This window comes from Carex rostrata, chromosome 5 (genome assembly GCF_964058835.1).
Source record: "Carex rostrata chromosome 5, lpCarRost1.2, whole genome shotgun sequence".
Lineage (NCBI taxonomy): Eukaryota > Viridiplantae > Streptophyta > Magnoliopsida > Poales > Cyperaceae > Carex > Carex rostrata.
Genome location: NC_135922.1, coordinates 13,991,877 through 14,010,145, shown reverse-complemented (window position 1 = coordinate 14,010,145; position 18,269 = coordinate 13,991,877). Strand labels below are relative to the sequence as shown.

Genomic DNA, 18,269 nt, shown 5'->3' with positions numbered 1-18,269 from the left:
CCAGCTGATATTCACATATGGTCATATCCGATGCCATATAAACACTTATATACATCCACAGGACATTAGATTGGAAACCGGTCCACTGTTCTAATTCTCATGCTAATCTTGTGCAACTAGTGTCCCTTGGTAATTGCTTGGATTAGGGATGTTTAGAGGATACTGCTTTAGTTCTAGCAGGTGAACTAAATGGTGTCACACTCTAGGAATAAGCTGAATTGCTTCAGCCATCATATGAACCCAAACCATAGAGTCAAAACCATTTGCTCTAGGACACTAATACTATTAAGTTAATCTTTAGTTAATTTTCTATTGAGTTGGTATATCATGTACATGATATTAAATAATTATCTCATTATTTATAATTGCACCGTATATTATATATCTCTGAATTAATCTAATAACACAATACACATAACCATCAGTACTTGAATACATGGAGAAGAAGTTTTTTTTACTTTTTGGTCTAGCTATATAGTTAATAATTAGCTCTCGGTTCCAACAGCAATATATTACCCTTTAGAACATCCTCATCGATTCAAAAAAAACACTAGGGTTGGTATTGATCAAACTAATGCAGATGGCTCATCTACATCATAGATGGTAAAGATCACCACATCTACACCATAAGTGTAATATCTCAACCGATGTCATAAAGTCAATCAAAACCAACGGTTGGATAAAAAAAACCAATGAAAAAGGGGGGGGGGGGGCATCAGTGCCATCGGTTTATTAATTAAACACCAACCGATGGTAAAAAATTCAACGTAATTACAGCGCTGCCACTCATGACGAACACTATCTATGTAGAAGGCTAGAAGCACATCCGATGGTAAAGAGGATATGGTAAAAATATTTTTTCATAGTAGTGAATCTAAAGCTAAGGCTACAAATATATCCATGTTAATTGCTACGGAATAAAACTGAGGTAATAAATCACTTAACATACATTTTCCATCTACCTATATGTCTAAAACATAACCTCCTTTATATTACCTACTGTTTTCTTAAACCCTAAGTAAAGCAATTAGTTTTAGTTTAAAAACATTTCTTCAAAAAACTGACATTCGATAACTATACCTTGAGACCCATATTTAGCTAATATAATATCCATCCACGTCCCATTACTGCAAGATCGTTATATCTGTATCACCATTTAACTAATAAAACTACATTAATAGTATGCAAGTTTAAAACTACATTAATAGTATACAAGTTTAAAAGACCCAAATTCCCCCGACATATTAGACTTGAGGTCTCTAAGTCTTAATGTTAGTCTTCGCTGGGACCCCAAGTCTCCAAGTCTTAGTCTTCGCTGGGACCGAGTGGGTTGACCCCGGAGGACATAGCCCATTAACATTATTATAACAAGATTATGAAGATTTGTTTCATGGTCAGTGGTCTGTCTGATAAATCGCAGGAATTTACCGACATTTTTATTAATTTCCAATTTAAAATATAGATTATCAAATTTATTAAGGTTTCTAAATTTTTATTAAAACTACCAAAATCGTCAATTTAATTGGCGGTTTGGAGTTTTTTTTTTTTTTTTTAAATTCTGAAGTCATGTTCTTTTGAATTATAAATTTATGCTTTCGATAACTTTTGAATCATAAATGAAATCATAATTTATTGAAAATATCAACAAAAACACAAAATATTTTATAACTACAATTTAGAAGATTTGCATATGCATGCACTTCTTGATATTCTTGATATATCTTTTTGAATTTTGAAAAAAAAAATTATCGTGTAAAAGACATATATTGAATAATCATAGATAATTTTAATGATCTTTGAATAATAAATGAAACCGTAATCCATTAAAAAAGATGTATGGTTTCGATGATTTTTTAATTAGAAATATCTGGTACTGGTACTGGTACGAATAAAAGAGTTTGTGGTTTGGGATTTTTTTTTTAGAACAAGATTCTGAAATCACAAATATAACAATTTTTTTTTTATTCCAAATAAGATGTTTTCGATGATTTTTGAATCATAAATATAACCATAATTCATGGAAAACATCAACAAAAAAATTTAGAACAAGATTGTAAAATCTAAGAGGAGATGGTTTTTGAATTCAAAAAAAAAATACCGTGTAAAGAATATATATTGAACAATCATAGATAATTTCAATGATCTTTGAATAATAAATGAAACCGTAATCTATTAAAAAAATAAGCAAATGCACACAATAAATAGTAAATGCATTTTAAAGTTATGGTCGTTTAGAGAGCATGGGTGCGTCATCGATGTTTTGACAATAATAAAGTTATGGCCGTTTAGAGAGCATACGTGCGTCATCTATGTTTTGGCAATGAAACATCGATGCACTTCTGCCGTCGTTAAGCCGGGTATAAAGCATCGGTGTGTTATTGGTATTTTTGCACGGAAGCATCATTTTAAAAAAAAAAAAAAAACTTTAAACATCCATGACTTTGGCTAGGAAAGTCGAATTTGCACGTATGACCTCAATTTGGAAAGGGAGAGATGAGACGGTCGGGACCTTGCCCGGGAATCATTCCCCGAGTGATCCCGGGCACCCGACAGAATCATAATTGCAAAAAAAATGTCGTTTAGTGCCTCAAAAATTGAATTTAAGTTTTCTATCAATGGTAAACATACAACGATTGGTATTAGTTTTTTTTCAAAAATCTAAGAGATTATTTAAGAATTACCCATATAATTATTTTAAAATGCATTTACTATTTATTGTTTTTTTAATGAATTACAGTTGCATTTATTATTCAAAGATCATTGAAATTATATACGATTGTTCAATATATGTCTTTTTCACGGTAATTATTATTTATTTTTTAAATTCAAAACCGTCTATCAAGAATTATGTATGCAAATCTTCTAAAATGTAGTTATAAAATATTTTGTGCTTTTGTTGATGTTTTCAATAAATTATGGTTACATTTATGATTCAAAAATTCAACTCTCTCCCAAACTACATGTCCTCCAATCCGCCAATCCGCCAATTTAATTGACGGTTTGGGTAGTTTTAAAAAAAATTTGGAATTTTTAATTGACGGTTTGGAATTTAATTTGATAATTTATATGTTAAATTAGATATTAATAAAAATGTCGGCAAATTCCATTGCGATTTTTCAGACAGAGCATGAAACAAATCTTCATAATCTTATTATAATAATGTTAATGGGCTATGTCCTCCGGGGTCATCCCACTCGGTCCCAGCGAAGACCAAGACTTGGAGACTTGGGGTCCCAGCGAAGACTAACACTAAGACTTAGGAGACATAAGTCTAATATGTCGTCTAAGACTAAGACATGTAAAATTAAATAAAAGTTGCAGTTCCAATATGACGTCTTCGGTGCAGACCTCCTTTGGGGACATTTGTTTTTAACTCATAAATGTGACCCGCAAAACTTAAAAAGCACAAAATAGCACACTAACTTGAAATCTGAGTGTAGCGTGGTGCATCGTGATGGACTTGGTCAGTATGATGTAAGATAATTAATTTCATCTAACATTGACAATTACGTACTTGACAAGGACCAAAGCACATGGTAGCTGAACCTACGTACTTGGGATGATAAAAATCCCATGAAAATAAAATTAATCCACATGATATTTAATAGAGTGGAGAACTAGTCTTTGGTTGGTGTCAAAAGACAATATTATTGTTCTCTGTACAAGATATCGTAGGTACGAAACTCGATCGGTTAGAGAATTCTTTCTAAGTATTAAAAACTATTGAATGTCTTGACTCCAATCACTAATTTAAATAAAAATAAATAAAAAAATAAAAAAACACATTTTAATAGAGGAGGGCACTGGACGTGGACGGTAGTTTCCCATTAAACTTTGGTATTTTAGCAACATATATAAAGATGCCTTTTGTTGCCATTAGCGTTCATATTGTCTTGCACCACACAATGTTTATCTTGATTCCATTTGCGGTCATATTGTCTTGCACCACATCAGGGGAACTATAAATTTATGATAGAGGATGCTAAAATTTAAAATGAACAATATATTGTTGGTGGAAATTGAACTCAAGTTCTCAACAACCACAGTAATTTCTAATCACTAGATTATAAGTAGACTTAAAATATTTTATGGGAGGGGTTGAACTATATAAAATGTTCTAAAAAACAAAAATAAAAATTACTAAATTATAAAATCATAGAGTTTGTGGAAACTTGTAGTTTGCATTAATTTCTACGCGTGAACTCTAGACACGGTTTTCTAACCAATTTGAGGAAAGTCCAAGCTACAATACTTTTCTCGGGTCTTTCGTCAGAATTGCACAGCAAGTACCGGATTCCCTCGGTCGCTGTCGACACTAGCTCAGCCCTGCTGAATTATTGAATAAAATATTACATATGACTGTGCATACGTTTTATAAAGAGATGCTCATAGAAACTAGAAAAATTAGGAAATTACTCATAACACTGTCAGTATCATGCAGAGAGCAATGATTTTAATCCAACTTTTTCTTCTCCTCCTCCTGCAGTTCAAAAGCATTGAATCTGCAAACACCGTCATTACTAAGCCCGATTGCCCAAAGACCTGTGAGGGAAGCGATATTAATATCCCTTACCCTTTCGGTATAGGCCAAAATTGCTCCATGTCTGAAGAATTCATTGTCAATTGCAAAAACACTACTAACGGTATACCTAGTCCTTACCGTGGTTCATTTATGATTGATAATATAGACAACAATGGCCAGGCACGTACAAGTCTTGCTATAGCTTCCTCGTGCGGCAGCACACCAACAACAACAAACTTTAGTAATATCGCACCATTCCGGCTCAACACTGAGATGAACAGATTTATAGTCGTTGGGTGTAATACACTTGCCTATCTCCACCTTGACAACAGTAGTGATTACTTAGCAGGGTGTTTTTCTTCCTGTGGTAGCTATAAACCGGGTATTTATGGATATATCTGCTCTGGAATTGGTTGCTGCCAGACAGATATCCCCAAAGGAACGTCTAACTTTTATGCTACTTTTGATGAGAGATTGATCAACAACTCGAAGGTGCATGATTCTAGTCGTTGCAGCTATGCTATGGTGGCGGAGGCGTCTGTGTTCCACTATAGCCCCTACGTCGAAATTTTTAGCCAGTTCAGTAGCGGATCTATGTGTAAGTCAGGAGATGCTAAGCCACCCCTACAATTTTAAATTTTTTATCATGTATATTAAAATTTAATTAAAATTTTCGTTTTTTAATTTATTTTTTATTTTTTATATAGTCTAGCGGCTCTAGCCTTCCTCATAAGATATCAAAAGTGTGCTTGTTATCTAGTGATTAGAATTATACTTGATGTTCAAGAGGTCTTAGGTTAAATTTCTAGTTATCACTTCTTCTTTTTTCGTTCTCACATATTATGCATTTTATAGTCTAGCTCCTCCTATTCAAATTTTCTAGTTCTGCCGCTGGAAGAGCTAGCTAACCTAACAATGCCAATTGCGCTTGACTGGGCCATAGGAAACACAACGTGTGAAGACGCACAGACCAACAAATCATCCTATGCATGCAGAAGCGATCACAGTGTTTGTTCAAACTCAACAAGTAATTCTGGTGGCTATTTCTGCAACTGCTTAGACGGTTATGATGGCAATCCTTACCTTGATGAAGGCTGCCAAGGTCTCTCTCTCTCTCTCACTCTCCCCAGTTTTTGCAGTTGCTCTCTTTTTATTTATTTTATTTTACAATCTTTGCGGGGGTTGCCACATCAACTCATTGTGGCATATATCATGCAGATATTGACGAATGTGCCGACCAAAATCTATGCTCCAAGCCAGAAAAGTGTCATAATCTTCAAGGAACTTATCTGTGCAGTTGTCCTTCCGGTTGGAGTCATCATCATAACCAGCCAGGATGCCATCTCAACGTTGCAATAGTTATAGGTTCGTTAATTTCTTTTCAGGATGAATTGCATTAATTTATCAAGATTTGAATGTTGTTAGAAGTATACAAATAGGGAGCAATTAACGATTAATTGTATATTTTCCAGGATAAATAAAAAATATAGTTCGCTGAAAGTAAAATTTTGCCTACTTAGCATGAGAATTATTTTTATAAACCATAATTAGAAAAAAAAAATTTACCAAACCAACATGATTACCTTTTTTTTTACAAAAATCATAAGGACCGAAATAACATTTTGGTCCCAGCCGTTTTCACAGATTTTAAGAAAAAAATTCATTGAAAAATTGTAAAGATACCTGGGACCAAATTGTCATTTTGGTTCCAAAAAAAAAATTTCGGAACTGAAATGACATTTCGGTCCTTATGGTTTTTTGTCAAAAAAAATATAATCATGTAATTGGTTTGGTAAAAAATCTTTTTTCTAATTATGGTTTATAAAAAAAATCTTAGCTTGAGGCGCAAAATCTGACTAAAATAAAACAGTCTGAGTTACGATATATATACGGCATCAATTTAAGTTTCCAAGCATCAACCAGAAACGACGTCCAGAACAAAAGCAACACAAAGCGCGCACCATTAATTAGCTTTAAAGTCCCCCGGCAAAGGGGGTGCAAACAGGTCGGAAAATGTATGTCCATATCCAAAAATTAGATACAAATATCCAATATCTTAATATATGTGCGGATACAGATACAGATATACATGACTTTCAATTTTAATTATCCGTATTCAAATAGTAGATATATATCATATAATTTAATATATATTATGAAAATATTTATGTAAACTACACCCGTCGCATCCCTCCTCTCCCTTCCCCTCTCCCTTCTAAGTCTCACTCTCGACACAACAATATCTCACCTCTCTTTCGGTTCTACCTATCTCGTCCGGAGAGGAGAATAAGGGAGAGCAGAGAGCCGACCCGAGTCGAGAGCATGCTATTATTGGAGCTCGGAGCGTAGAGTCGACGGTGAGTAGATCTGGTCATTGGAGCGCAGCGGCGGTCGAGAGCAAATTCGATCGTGGAGCGAGATGAGAATTAAGATATATATTATGGTGATTATGAGTGCATATAAGTAGAATTAGAAGAGTAGATTTAGGATTTTTTTTGTTTAAATAAGTGAGTAGACTTAGAAATTTAGAGTTGATTAAGGATGATTAGAGTAATTTTGAGGATTTCGTGAGAATAAAAGAGTAAATGTAGAAATTAGAGCCACTTGACTCATTGTAAATATGTTTTTTCTCAATCAAATTGTTAGTAGGCATTAAGCCACTAACCTTAAAAAAAATTATGTATATATCTACGGATATCCATCCGATCCGTATCTATATATATCTGTCTAATATCTAATCTGTATTTGTATCCATATCTGAAAAATAAAAGCGGATATTGATACGGTTTTAACACTATCTGATTCATCCGTTTGCACCCCTACCCCCGGTGCCTTTTTAGAGTTCAAATTAGGAAAAAGGTAATATGCACCAAACCTTGCAACTAAAGAAAAATTGACAAGTATCAACTAAATTCTTACAGTTATTTGGCACATGAAGAGGGATCCAATACCTCATTTTTTTTTCATACCTCATCATACCTCATATTTTATATCTTCGTTTTAAAAGTTCAAACTGTTGATCCGAATCGCTCAATATGATATTTATACTAAAATATGTCCGGAAATGAAATTTTGTAATTTTTTAAAAAAATTTACTATTTTTTAAGATATGTACAAAATCACTGTTTTTAATTGGACCGTTCAAAAAACAGTGATTTTCTACCCATCTTAAAAAATAGTAAAAAAAAATTCAAAAATTATAAAATTTCATCCCCAACCATATTTTAGTATGGATATCATGTTGAACGGTTCGGATTAACAATTTAGACTTTGAAAATGAAGATATAAAATATGAGGTATGATGAGATATAAAAGACATGAGGCATTACATATATATAGTTCAGCATTTGGAGACTGATATCTCTATAGGCCGCTTAAGTCTACTATTTAGAACACAGATTCCTACCATTTCGTTCCAAAATCTAATGATCCAAACATATATAGGACAGTAGTTATCTTCGTAGGTTATGCAAGGTTTAACTAATAATTAAACATAAAACAATAGAAAATTAGGAGGGAATTTTGATTTTGTTAATAAAAGAAAATGATGTAAAATATAACAAATATTTTTGCTTTATTTTCTAACATTTATATGCTTTATTAATGTACACAGGTACGACGATCCCGCTGGGTTTTGTTACTGCCTGTAGCATGATATACTTATGTATTGCTATAGCCAAGCGTATAAACTTGATTATAAAAATAAAACAGGAAATGTTAAAAAAGAAGTTCTTTGATCAAAATCAGGGGTCACTTCTCCAACAACTAATAGCTTCCAATGAAGAGGCCACACAAAATACAAGAATTCTTACAATACAAGAGCTGAAAAAGGCAACAAACTGTTTTGATAATGCACTCATTCTTGGTCGGGGAGGTCATGGATATGTCTATAAAGGTATTTTGTCTGATCAACGTGTCGTGGCCGTAAAAAGGTCCAAAATTGATGATCAGGCCGATGATCAGAGGTCCGTTGCTCAGCGGGCTGCTGATCGACAAGCTGAAATCAATCAGTTCATAAATGAAGTAGTTATTCTTTCACAAGTCAACCATAGGAATGTTGTGAAACTCTACGGATGTTGCTTAGAGACCGAAGTCCCATTGCTCGTTTATGAGTTCATTTCGAACGGAACACTTTTTAATCATCTCCATGTAGAGGAACATTGTTCCTTGACATGGAAACATCGGTTAAGAATCGCCCTTGAGGCTGCAGGAGCAATTTCATATCTTCACTCATCTGCAGCCTCTATATCAGTTTTGCACAGGGACATAAAATCAGCAAACATTCTATTGGATGATTATTTCACAGCAAAAGTGTCAGATTTTGGGATCTCAAAATCTGTCCAAATAGATCAAACTGGCATAGATACAATTATCCAAGGGACACTCGGGTATTTGGACCCGGAGTACCATACCACTGCCCGGTTAACCCATAAAAGTGATGTTTTCAGCTTTGGTGTCATTCTAGCTGAATTGCTAACAAGAAAAAAACCATTATTCTCCTCTAGAATGTTTGAAGGGGGCAATCTCATTGGATATTTTTGTGATGCTATGAAAGAGAACCGTCTTTTTGAGATTATAGATCCCCAAGTTATGAATGAGGAGAACAAAACAGAACTCGAAGCCGTTGCCAAGCTTGCAGAATTGTGCCTGAGATTAAAAGGAGAAGAAAGGCCAACAATGAAGGAAGTGGAGGTACAGCTTGATGTCTTGTGGCGGTCCAACCAACAGCAAAAACATCCTTTGACATCTCAAAGTTTGGAGGAGAGGCAACGTAGGGTACATTACTCCACTTTAGAAATTGAACAGCCACATCCATCATCTAAATTTTTCTCGGCAAAAGATGGCTTTTAGTTATAATATATAATAGTAGTAATTATCAAATTTTAGTTGTAATGTGAATTGCTTATTACTTGATAAATGTAGTTCTTTATCTTTTCTGAATAAATTATATGTATTATTCTTGAATCTTGATGTTTTATCTTTTTGTAATTGCATGGTTCTGAAACTCAGAATTGGAATAGAAATCAGAATCGGAATAAGATAAAGATTCACATTACAACTCGAATTGGTCGGAATTCGAGTTGTAATGTGAATTGGTCGGAATCGGAAGAATCAGATCGAAAACTCGATTTTTTTTTGGCAGAATCTTGTTTTGTAGCTAAAATATAGGAAAAATTGATAAAAAAAAAATTTATAAAAAAACTATGTAGACAAAAGATTATACTCAAAAAATACAAAATTGGTCCGATTTGAGTTGCAAAAACAAAAACTTTTGCTCCAGAGACAAGAGAATGAGTGAAAATTCGGCCAATTATTTCGATTTAACCCTGATTTTATCAATTTTCTGCATTTAACTCGTCCAACCGAGATAACTCGGTCTAACTCGGCTTGACTCGGCCATAAAATCGGATGACTCGGCCGAGTCAAGCACTGTTCATCCGATTTTTGCTGAAAAACTCGTCTAGGCTCTAGACTCGGATAAAACTCGGCCCGGTCCGTCCGATTTTCCAAACCATGTGTAATTGCTGTATTTATTTACCAGATGTAATTTGAATACTGAGTTTGCGTAATTTTCAAATTTTATATTCTGCAATAATGCACCAATTTATAGTTATGAATTATAAGCAATATTACTACATTCCTGTGGTGGATCTGTAATAATTCATGCTTGGAAATAAACCCCACAAACTCCAATTTTTAGCAATGATATTAATCCAACCTTTAATTTCTTCTCCTCCTGCAATTCAAAAACACTGAATCTGCAAACACCGTCATTCCTAAGTCATGTTTCCATGTAGAGAAGGAAATACATGACACGCCGTGACGTGACGTGACTAATTTTTTTGTCACGTGACGTGACCAAAATGGTGGTGGACGATCACATCACGCGAATGGTGACATCACATGTAGTCACGCCGTGACCATACGTGACGTGATCATACATGACGTGACCACACATGACGTGATCATACGTGACGTGACGTAAATTGGTCACGTCAAATTTTTTTTAAAATTTTAATTTAAATTGTTGAAAATTCAGAAAAAAAAAGATATAAAAAGTATGAAAAATTCTAAAATAAGTAAATAATGTTGCAATTTTTTTTAAAAATTTTTTTTTTTGGACATCTAACATTACTTTAAACATTCAAATTACAAATATTTATTAAACTAAACTAGAAAAAATAAAAACTAGTACTACATGAGTACTAATATCGCTGAACTTACACTAAAAGGGAAACATGGATATTCTATGAGTATCAAAAAAGTTTGATACTATATGTTTCATAATGTGACGTGACATGACGTGACGTGACCAGTGGCGAAGCTAGTGTGTTACAAGAGTATGCATTTGCTTACCCCTGGAAACACCATTACACCTGAGAAAATTTTATCTAGATCGCTTGATATATAATTAACAGTTTAGATTCTATCTACACAGAATGCTACACTATTGGAGATGTGCGGGATCCGAAAAGGTAGGTTTGGAATTTTTTACTGACTTGCTTTTTCTTCCTTGGACACATGATATCTCCATATTATATCTAAATTACGGCCCTGATTTACACTGAAACCTGTGCTTTAAAGCCTATAAATGTGGAATTTTTACTTATATTTCGATGAAATGTGGTACTGCTATGCTTTGTTTGGTATTTTGCAAGAAAAAGGGCGAAAAACTGGATCTGACTACTTTTCATACGGCCCGTATGACATTTTGTACGGCCCGTACAAGATCTGCCCAACCACACAGAAGGTTCCACAACAGAGGCACAAAGTCTCCAAGACAAAGCACAGGCATACGGCCCGTACGGGGTCCCCTACGGCCCGTAGGACGCTAATTCGGAAAATCCAGCTGGAATTTAAAATGAGCATAATTTAAGGAGGCCGAAAAGGAAGCCTCTGGGGGCGTAATCTGAGGTATTAAATGAGATATTCCACACCATAAAAAGGGGATTTCGTGGTTGAACCTGGACAACCTTCCCTAGGGGGAGCGAGGGCTTGGCTTGGAGAACAAGTAGAGAGGAGAAAAATGAGAGTTTGGATGGATCTTCTTCGTTCCTCGAGTTTTGCCATGAGCTCCCTTATCATTATCTTTACTTGTTTTATTTGTTTTCTTTTCTTTTAGTTTCTAGGGCTAAGATGTAGTTTCTAGTTTGACTTTGTTTTTATCTTGTTGAGTAGTATTTCGATTGCTTTATTTGTGCTTGCTTGAATTGATTAGTCATCCCGTTAGATGAATGCGCACATCTAAGTGTTAGGAGCCAAGTCTATGACATTTAATCCAACCGAATAAAGTATATGAAGTAGGGTGAAACCAAGGAGTACCCGAAAGGTGAAAATTTCCTTGAGGCGAAAGTCCTTGGATACTTTTAGTAAACCGACAAGTAACTTAGATAAATTAGGCCAAAATGTGAAAGTTGAGGTTTAACGCATCTAAGAGGGAAGTATTTGAGTCCGGTAATCAGGTACTAGGCCAAAATGCGAAAGTTGAGGTTAGGTATCTAGATCTGGTCGATAGAAACCCTAAACACTAGTATCAACGCAGAAAATAGTAGTTGCAACATTAACTCGGGGTCCCCTACGGGCCGTACGGGAATCCGTACGGGCCGTATGCCTCGGGGCTGAACAGAAATGAAATCTGAACCCTGGAAACGCCTTTTTATTCTTATTAAACAAAATCCCAAAAATATTTATTGTTTTGAATATTATTATTTATCTTTTTAAAACACCAAAATCACATTTGCAACTTCTAGAGTTTATTTAATTTAAGTAAAGTCCAGTTAAGTTTCAACCGTCCCTGTGGATCGATACCTGATAATACTACGCGATTAGGATTGTACACTTGCAATCTGAGTCGAAAGTGTAATCAAGGTTAAAAGGTACAGCTTGCTGTACTGAAACTTTGTGCATACTTTTGTGTGAACAACACGGTTTACAATGAATCTCCTCAAGTGTTCTTACCTTTTTAAAACTGAAAGAGGAACTTATGCATAAAGGATTTGCTGTGGCATAAGCCTTGGATGTAAAAGACTCTTTTATCTATTAAATTCACTTCTCAGACGCTGTCAAGGTTTCAAAAAAAAAATGAGGAACTAAATGATCCCTTCAATTGAAAAAATGAGGAACTAAGTGATCCCTTCAATTGAGCTATTTGTTGCACAGGATAGGAAGAACTATTCTATGCACTTAAATTTGTCCATTTTTAAGAAGCTCTAGCTAGTTGGGCAAGATCATTTCTCTACAAATGGTCACTACTAGAATTCACACTTTTTTTATGCTTGGGAAAATGACTTTTTCCATGGACTTACTCTTGAAAAAGTCCTGAAATCGTCATTTCCAAGTGTAACCCTTAGAAAAACTCATGTTGCAAAAAATATCCTTGAAAATAGCCAGTATCTCCAAGGGGGCCGTTAGAAATACTCTTTTCTGACTTTTTTCATGAGACTGCTCTTGGAAAAAAGACACATGGAAAAACTTTCAACCTTGGCCACCGTCTGGATTATTTCCAAGAAGAGCATCCATGGGGCCCACCTTAGTTTTTCCAAGGGGATCAAATAAGGGACCCACCAGGGTATTTCCAAGGGAAGAGAACGTGGATCCCACCGGAACATTTCCAAGGGTGACGCTTGGGACCCACTTGGGTATTTTCAAGGGTAGCATACGTGGGACCCACCCTAGCATCCATGGCCAGCGAAAGTAGGCCCTACCTGGCTAGATATTGGCACTATTATTTGAATGGGTTGTTGCATTTGTTCCTTGGATATACCCCTGGAAATACTATCCTCCTTTTTTTGGTACCAGAATGCTTTCATTCGACAATCCTCCCGGTACCAAACCAGTACTCTTTTACAATCCCCAATTCCCATTCAAAGTGATAAACATAAACACATCTTACAAATAAATAAAAAAATACATTGAGAAAAGAGATTGCAAAGCATTAACATAGCATTCAGAACACATTGTATCCACAAAAGGTGGAAATCTCATTACAACAAAGCACTGTGTACTTGCACATTGCTAATATACACAAAATATACCCACTATGCTATGAGTTAACAAAAATTCACATAATAAGTTACCCAAAATATACCCAAAACTCATTCACCTAGTTTGATGATATGTTAGAACTTGTAAATTCACAAAAACATGCACTCTCCGACACTAGAAGATCTAGTTCAGTTTGAAGATAGATTGCCCCACCACTCGTCCCCACTTACAATTACGTCATTTCCTAGTGGAGCTTGATTCAAGAGTGCTTGGAAAGACCCCCCCCCCCCTGATTTGGTTGCATAGGAAAAGGAAGACCCTATGTATAAGCAATATATATAGAGGCAGCATGTTATATTTATGAGGGTTTTTGTATGTACACCCTCAATGGCTAGAGAGTTTGATACATGCAGAGAGTTTGCAATTTTTGAGGGTTCTAGGTATCATTGTATATTTATGAGGGTTTTTGCATGTACACCCTTAATGAGGGTAAGAATAATCTTGGCTTAAGCATAGGCTTTCGATTATTCGAGTTGCTCCTTTGACACTTTGATTGTTGAAAGCTCCCACAGCAGATGTGTCTAATAGTTGCTTCAAAGATGAGGAAAGAGACCATCATAGAAGGATTGTAGAACTAGCAATTTGCCAAGTCCATGGTGAAGACATTCTTGTAAGAAGTCTTTGTGGCGCTCCCATGCATCATGCAGTGATTCTCCTTCTTGTTGTTGGAAACTGGTGATCTTCTCTCGATATTCGGCAGTCATCTTCAGTGGAAAGTACTTGGAGAGAAAAGCTTTAGTCAATTGGTCCTAGGTTGTGATTGACTCGGGATCAAGAGAATGTAACCATACTTTCGGCCTAAGCCCAAGTGAGAAAGGAAATAGGCAAATGCGGATGTGGCTTTCGTCTAATCCCTCTAATTTGATGGAGTCACTGATTGTGAGGAAGTTTGAGATGCGGACTTGAGGATTCTCTCCTGACCAGCCTTCGAATCGATTCATTTGCACGTCATGAATGTAGGAAGTCTTGAGTTTGGTTTGAGCATTAGCGGTGGATATCTTGATACTGCTTTTGTTGTGATCCCCAGTTGGCATGTAGTAGTCATTGATAGGTCTAGTCACCTCTTCATCAACTTCCACTCTTCGTGGTGGTACGCGGTTGTTTCCAAGTGGTGGTGGTGGTGGATCATTTTGGGAAGACATGTTGGAAGGCTTCAATAGAATCCCCTTCGAGCGATTTGTCTTCCTTATGTACTTCTTCCTATATGGGGTCGATAATGGTGATGATAGCTTCTTGTTTGAGTTGAAAGCTGTGCTGGATCTCGTGAATCATGCCAGTGTATACACCTACAAGAAGAGTCAGGTGATTAAAAATATAAAAAATTAAAAACTATAAAGAACTAAAAGACCTAGATTCAGTTTTGGCAATTGGACACCTTAATGACAATATAAAAATTCAAAAGAATTTTCACACCATCCCCGGCAACGGGGCCAAAAAGCTTGATGGGTCAAAATCAGAGCTAATAATATTTATAACTCTAATTGTCTACTTTACTATTAATTCACAAGCGTATGAATCAATCGTATTGTATAGATCAGGGTGTCGATCCACAAGGATGGTGTATTAAGAGATCTAATTGCAAAATCAAGTCTAGGTTAATAGTCTTTTTAGTTTTGTTTGGTTGTTTGTTTGATTGGTTGAGTTGTGTTGTGTTGTGTTGTGTTGTGTTGTGTTGTGTTGTGTTGTAATGTTCAGTTATAACAGATTGAAGATTGAATGATTAGTAGATAAGAGATGGGGCTTGTAGGAATCAAACATTCTATCATTCAAATGAGTTTAATCTAATTCTGGTTATGTGTACAATCGCATGCAGTTCTATTGCCATCCACATGCTACTACGTAGACCTACAAAAGTAAAGCTAGTCAATCGCATGCGGTTCTGTCACCATCCGCATGCTACTGCGTAAATCGTAAAATGTTGGTTATCCACTAGTGGAAAATATGGAATCAGGATCGGTTATATACACATATCAGTATCGGAATCCAACCGATCCTGTTGAAGGCGATACTGATACTATCAGGATCGGTTTTATATTTTTTAAAGAACCGATCCAAATAGAAACTATTAGGATCGGTTTTTTAACAAAACCGATCTTAATAGTTGTTATCTAGATCGGTTTTTGACTAAGAACCGATCCAGATACGTACTATCAAGATCGGTTTTTATAAAAAAACCGATCCTGATACAAATTTTTTTTTTTCAAAAAAATTTCTGCAAAAAAAAAAAAAAAAAAAAAAAAAAAATCAAGGTCGGTTTTTAATAAAAAACCGATCCTAATAGTATTAGGATCGGTTTTTTATTAAAAACCGACCTTGATTTTTTTTTTTTTTTTTTTTTTTTTTTTTTTTTTTTTTAAAAAAAATTGTATCAGGATCGGTTTTATTGCTAAAAACCGATCCTGATAGTACTATCAAGATCGGTTTTTATATAAAAACCGATCTTGATATTTTTTTCGAATTTTTTTTTAATTAAAAATTACATATCAAGATCGGTTTTTATATAAAAACCGATCTTGATAGTATTTTCGATTTTTTTTTTAAAATTACATATCTAGATCGGTTTTTGAATAAAAACCGATCTTGATACGTACTATCAAGATCGGTTTTTATATAAAACCGATCCTGATGTTTTATTGAGGCTAAAAAAAATATTTTTATTTATTTGACCAGCTTCCATATATATTTTGCTGGCCAGCATCCTAAATTTTTTTTTTTTGCACAGTAAGAAGCAATAATCAATTAAATATCATATACACATTCTAAATTAATTATCATACACATCTTAAACTATTACAAAAAATTCATGTACTTCATACAAAGTTTTGTGAAGCATTACATATTATAACAATAAATTTAAATCCAAAAAAAAAATTAATTAACAAACAAACAAGTGACTAATTGGGCTATTTCTTCAATTAACACACATTTATGCAATATACACAATTATGCAATTAATGTAAAGCACAACAATAAAAAAATCAATAATTACCTCTTTTGCAATCACATCACTTGAGATTAAAAAAAATCCTAAAAACAAAAACAAAGGTAACAATTAGATAGAAAAACATTTTCCAATAAAAAATACAAAAAAATGTGTTTTAAAAGTATAATAATGAGAAAATTAGATAAAGCTAATACCATGATAGTTGATCGGCCGGATGATTAAGTAACTTGAGAGAGATGTCCTCAAAACTGTAAAACAATATACAAACACCATTAATTCATTTTTGAAACAATAAAAAAAATAAAAAATTGGCACAATTGAGCCGGAGGTGCGAGATGCTCGGATTTGAGAGGAAGAGACGGAGAGAAAGATAGAGAGACACACGGAGGAGAGAGAGAGACGGAGACAGAGAGAGAGAGTACTGAGGATTTGAGAGGGAGATACGGAGACAGAGACAGAGACGCTAAATTGAAAATGAGAGGCGCGAAATGAAAATAAGAAGAACCCTAGCTAAGCTGGTTATATAGAAAGTTATCATTAGGATCGGTTGTTTATAAAGAACCGATCCTAATAGTATCAGGATCGGTTTTTATAAAAAAACCGATCCTGATACTAATTTTTTTGAAAAAAAAATAGTATCAGGATCGGTTTTTTATTATAAAAAACCGATCCTGATACAATTTTTTTTTTCAAAAAAATTTCTGCAAAAAAAAAAAAAAAAAAAAAAAAAAAAAAAAAAAAAAAATCAGGGTCGGTTTTTTATTAAAAACCGACCCTGATTTTTTTTTTTTTTTTTTTTTTTTTTTTTGCAGAAATTTTTTTGAAAAAAAAAATTGTATCAGGATCGGTTTTATTGCTAAAAACCGATCCTGATAGTATCTGGATCGGTTTTTAGCAATAAAACCGATCCAGATAGTTTTTTTCTTTTATTTGGAAAATCTTTTCATATGGTTATGTTTAAATAAATATAAAAAATTACATATTAGAAATATAAGTTAATTATTTAATAAAAATTTTATTTAATTTTCAAATGACTTGTGCATATAATATATTTTCTTTTCATATGGTTATGCATCCATATAATATATTTTATTTTCCATTTCAACACTTAAATAAAATGAAGGAAGGGGATTTTTTTTTTTCAGCTATATGTTTAATTTGATTATCTTTAGATATATATTGTGGTATATGTATAATTACAATAATAATTTATGGAAGAAACTTTCTTATTAAAACAACAGTTATCGGGTTAATAAATTAACAATGGCTATTTATATGATTTTTATGTAGGAGATTCTCTCTGATTTATAACAATTGACGACCAATGTCAAATTCATTAATTTCTATGTATATTTTGACCGGTTTGAAATGATCAGATTTGCAACGACCAATATTGTTGCTCTTTATACTAGAATTGTTATTGGTCGTCAAAAGAACGACCAAAATGACTTTAAGATTCTCAAATATCATTAATAATAAGACAATAAACTTTTACATTTTTTTTAATTAATGTATATATATATATATATATATATATATATATATGACAAATGATGTAAGCCTCATATACATATAGTGGTAAGTATAATATGAGTAAGGCTGGGGTGCTATGGATAGCATATAGGCCTCTATGCTACGGCTCAATATTCAAGTTTTTAAAATCCAAACGGTCGATCCGAACCGTTCATCTTATTCTCCATATTAATATCTGCTTGGAGACCAAATTTTATAATTTTCTGAATTTTTTTACTATTTATT

At 34.0% G+C, this 18,269-nt stretch overlaps 1 protein-coding gene and 1 non-coding gene across 2 annotated transcripts; both read left to right on the top strand.

Annotated features, from left to right (window-relative positions):
- Positions 1 to 5,422: 5,422 nt before the first annotated feature.
- LOC144554182 (wall-associated receptor kinase 1-like) lies at positions 5,423 to 9,511 on the top strand. The gene is made up of 3 exons (XM_078302470.1): positions 5,423 to 5,624; positions 5,741 to 5,887; positions 8,136 to 9,511. The coding sequence occupies exons 1-3, from the start codon at positions 5,438 to 5,440 to the stop codon at positions 9,371 to 9,373; spliced, it is 1,572 nt and encodes a 523-aa protein (XP_078158596.1). The 5' UTR covers positions 5,423 to 5,437; the 3' UTR covers positions 9,374 to 9,511.
- A 4,644-nt stretch (positions 9,512 to 14,155) lies between these two features.
- On the top strand, positions 14,156 to 14,261 carry LOC144555011 (small nucleolar RNA R71). Its single transcript, XR_013511932.1, has one exon. It is a non-coding gene; the product is annotated as a small nucleolar RNA R71 (small nucleolar RNA).
- The last annotated feature ends 4,008 nt before the right edge of the window (positions 14,262 to 18,269 follow it).

What these genes read in the sequence shown, in the direction of transcription:
- LOC144554182 (XM_078302470.1), top strand. Translation starts at nt 5,438, where the DNA reads ATGCCAATTGCGCTTGACTGGGCCATAGGAAACACAACGTGTGAAGAC. An exon ending in CCTTGATGAAGGCTGCCAAG is followed by an intron (nt 5,625 to 5,740) that starts GTCTCTCTCTCT and finishes TATATCATGCAG; the next exon opens with ATATTGACGAATGTGCCGAC. An exon ending in CAACGTTGCAATAGTTATAG is followed by an intron (nt 5,888 to 8,135) that starts GTTCGTTAATTT and finishes TAATGTACACAG; the next exon opens with GTACGACGATCCCGCTGGGT.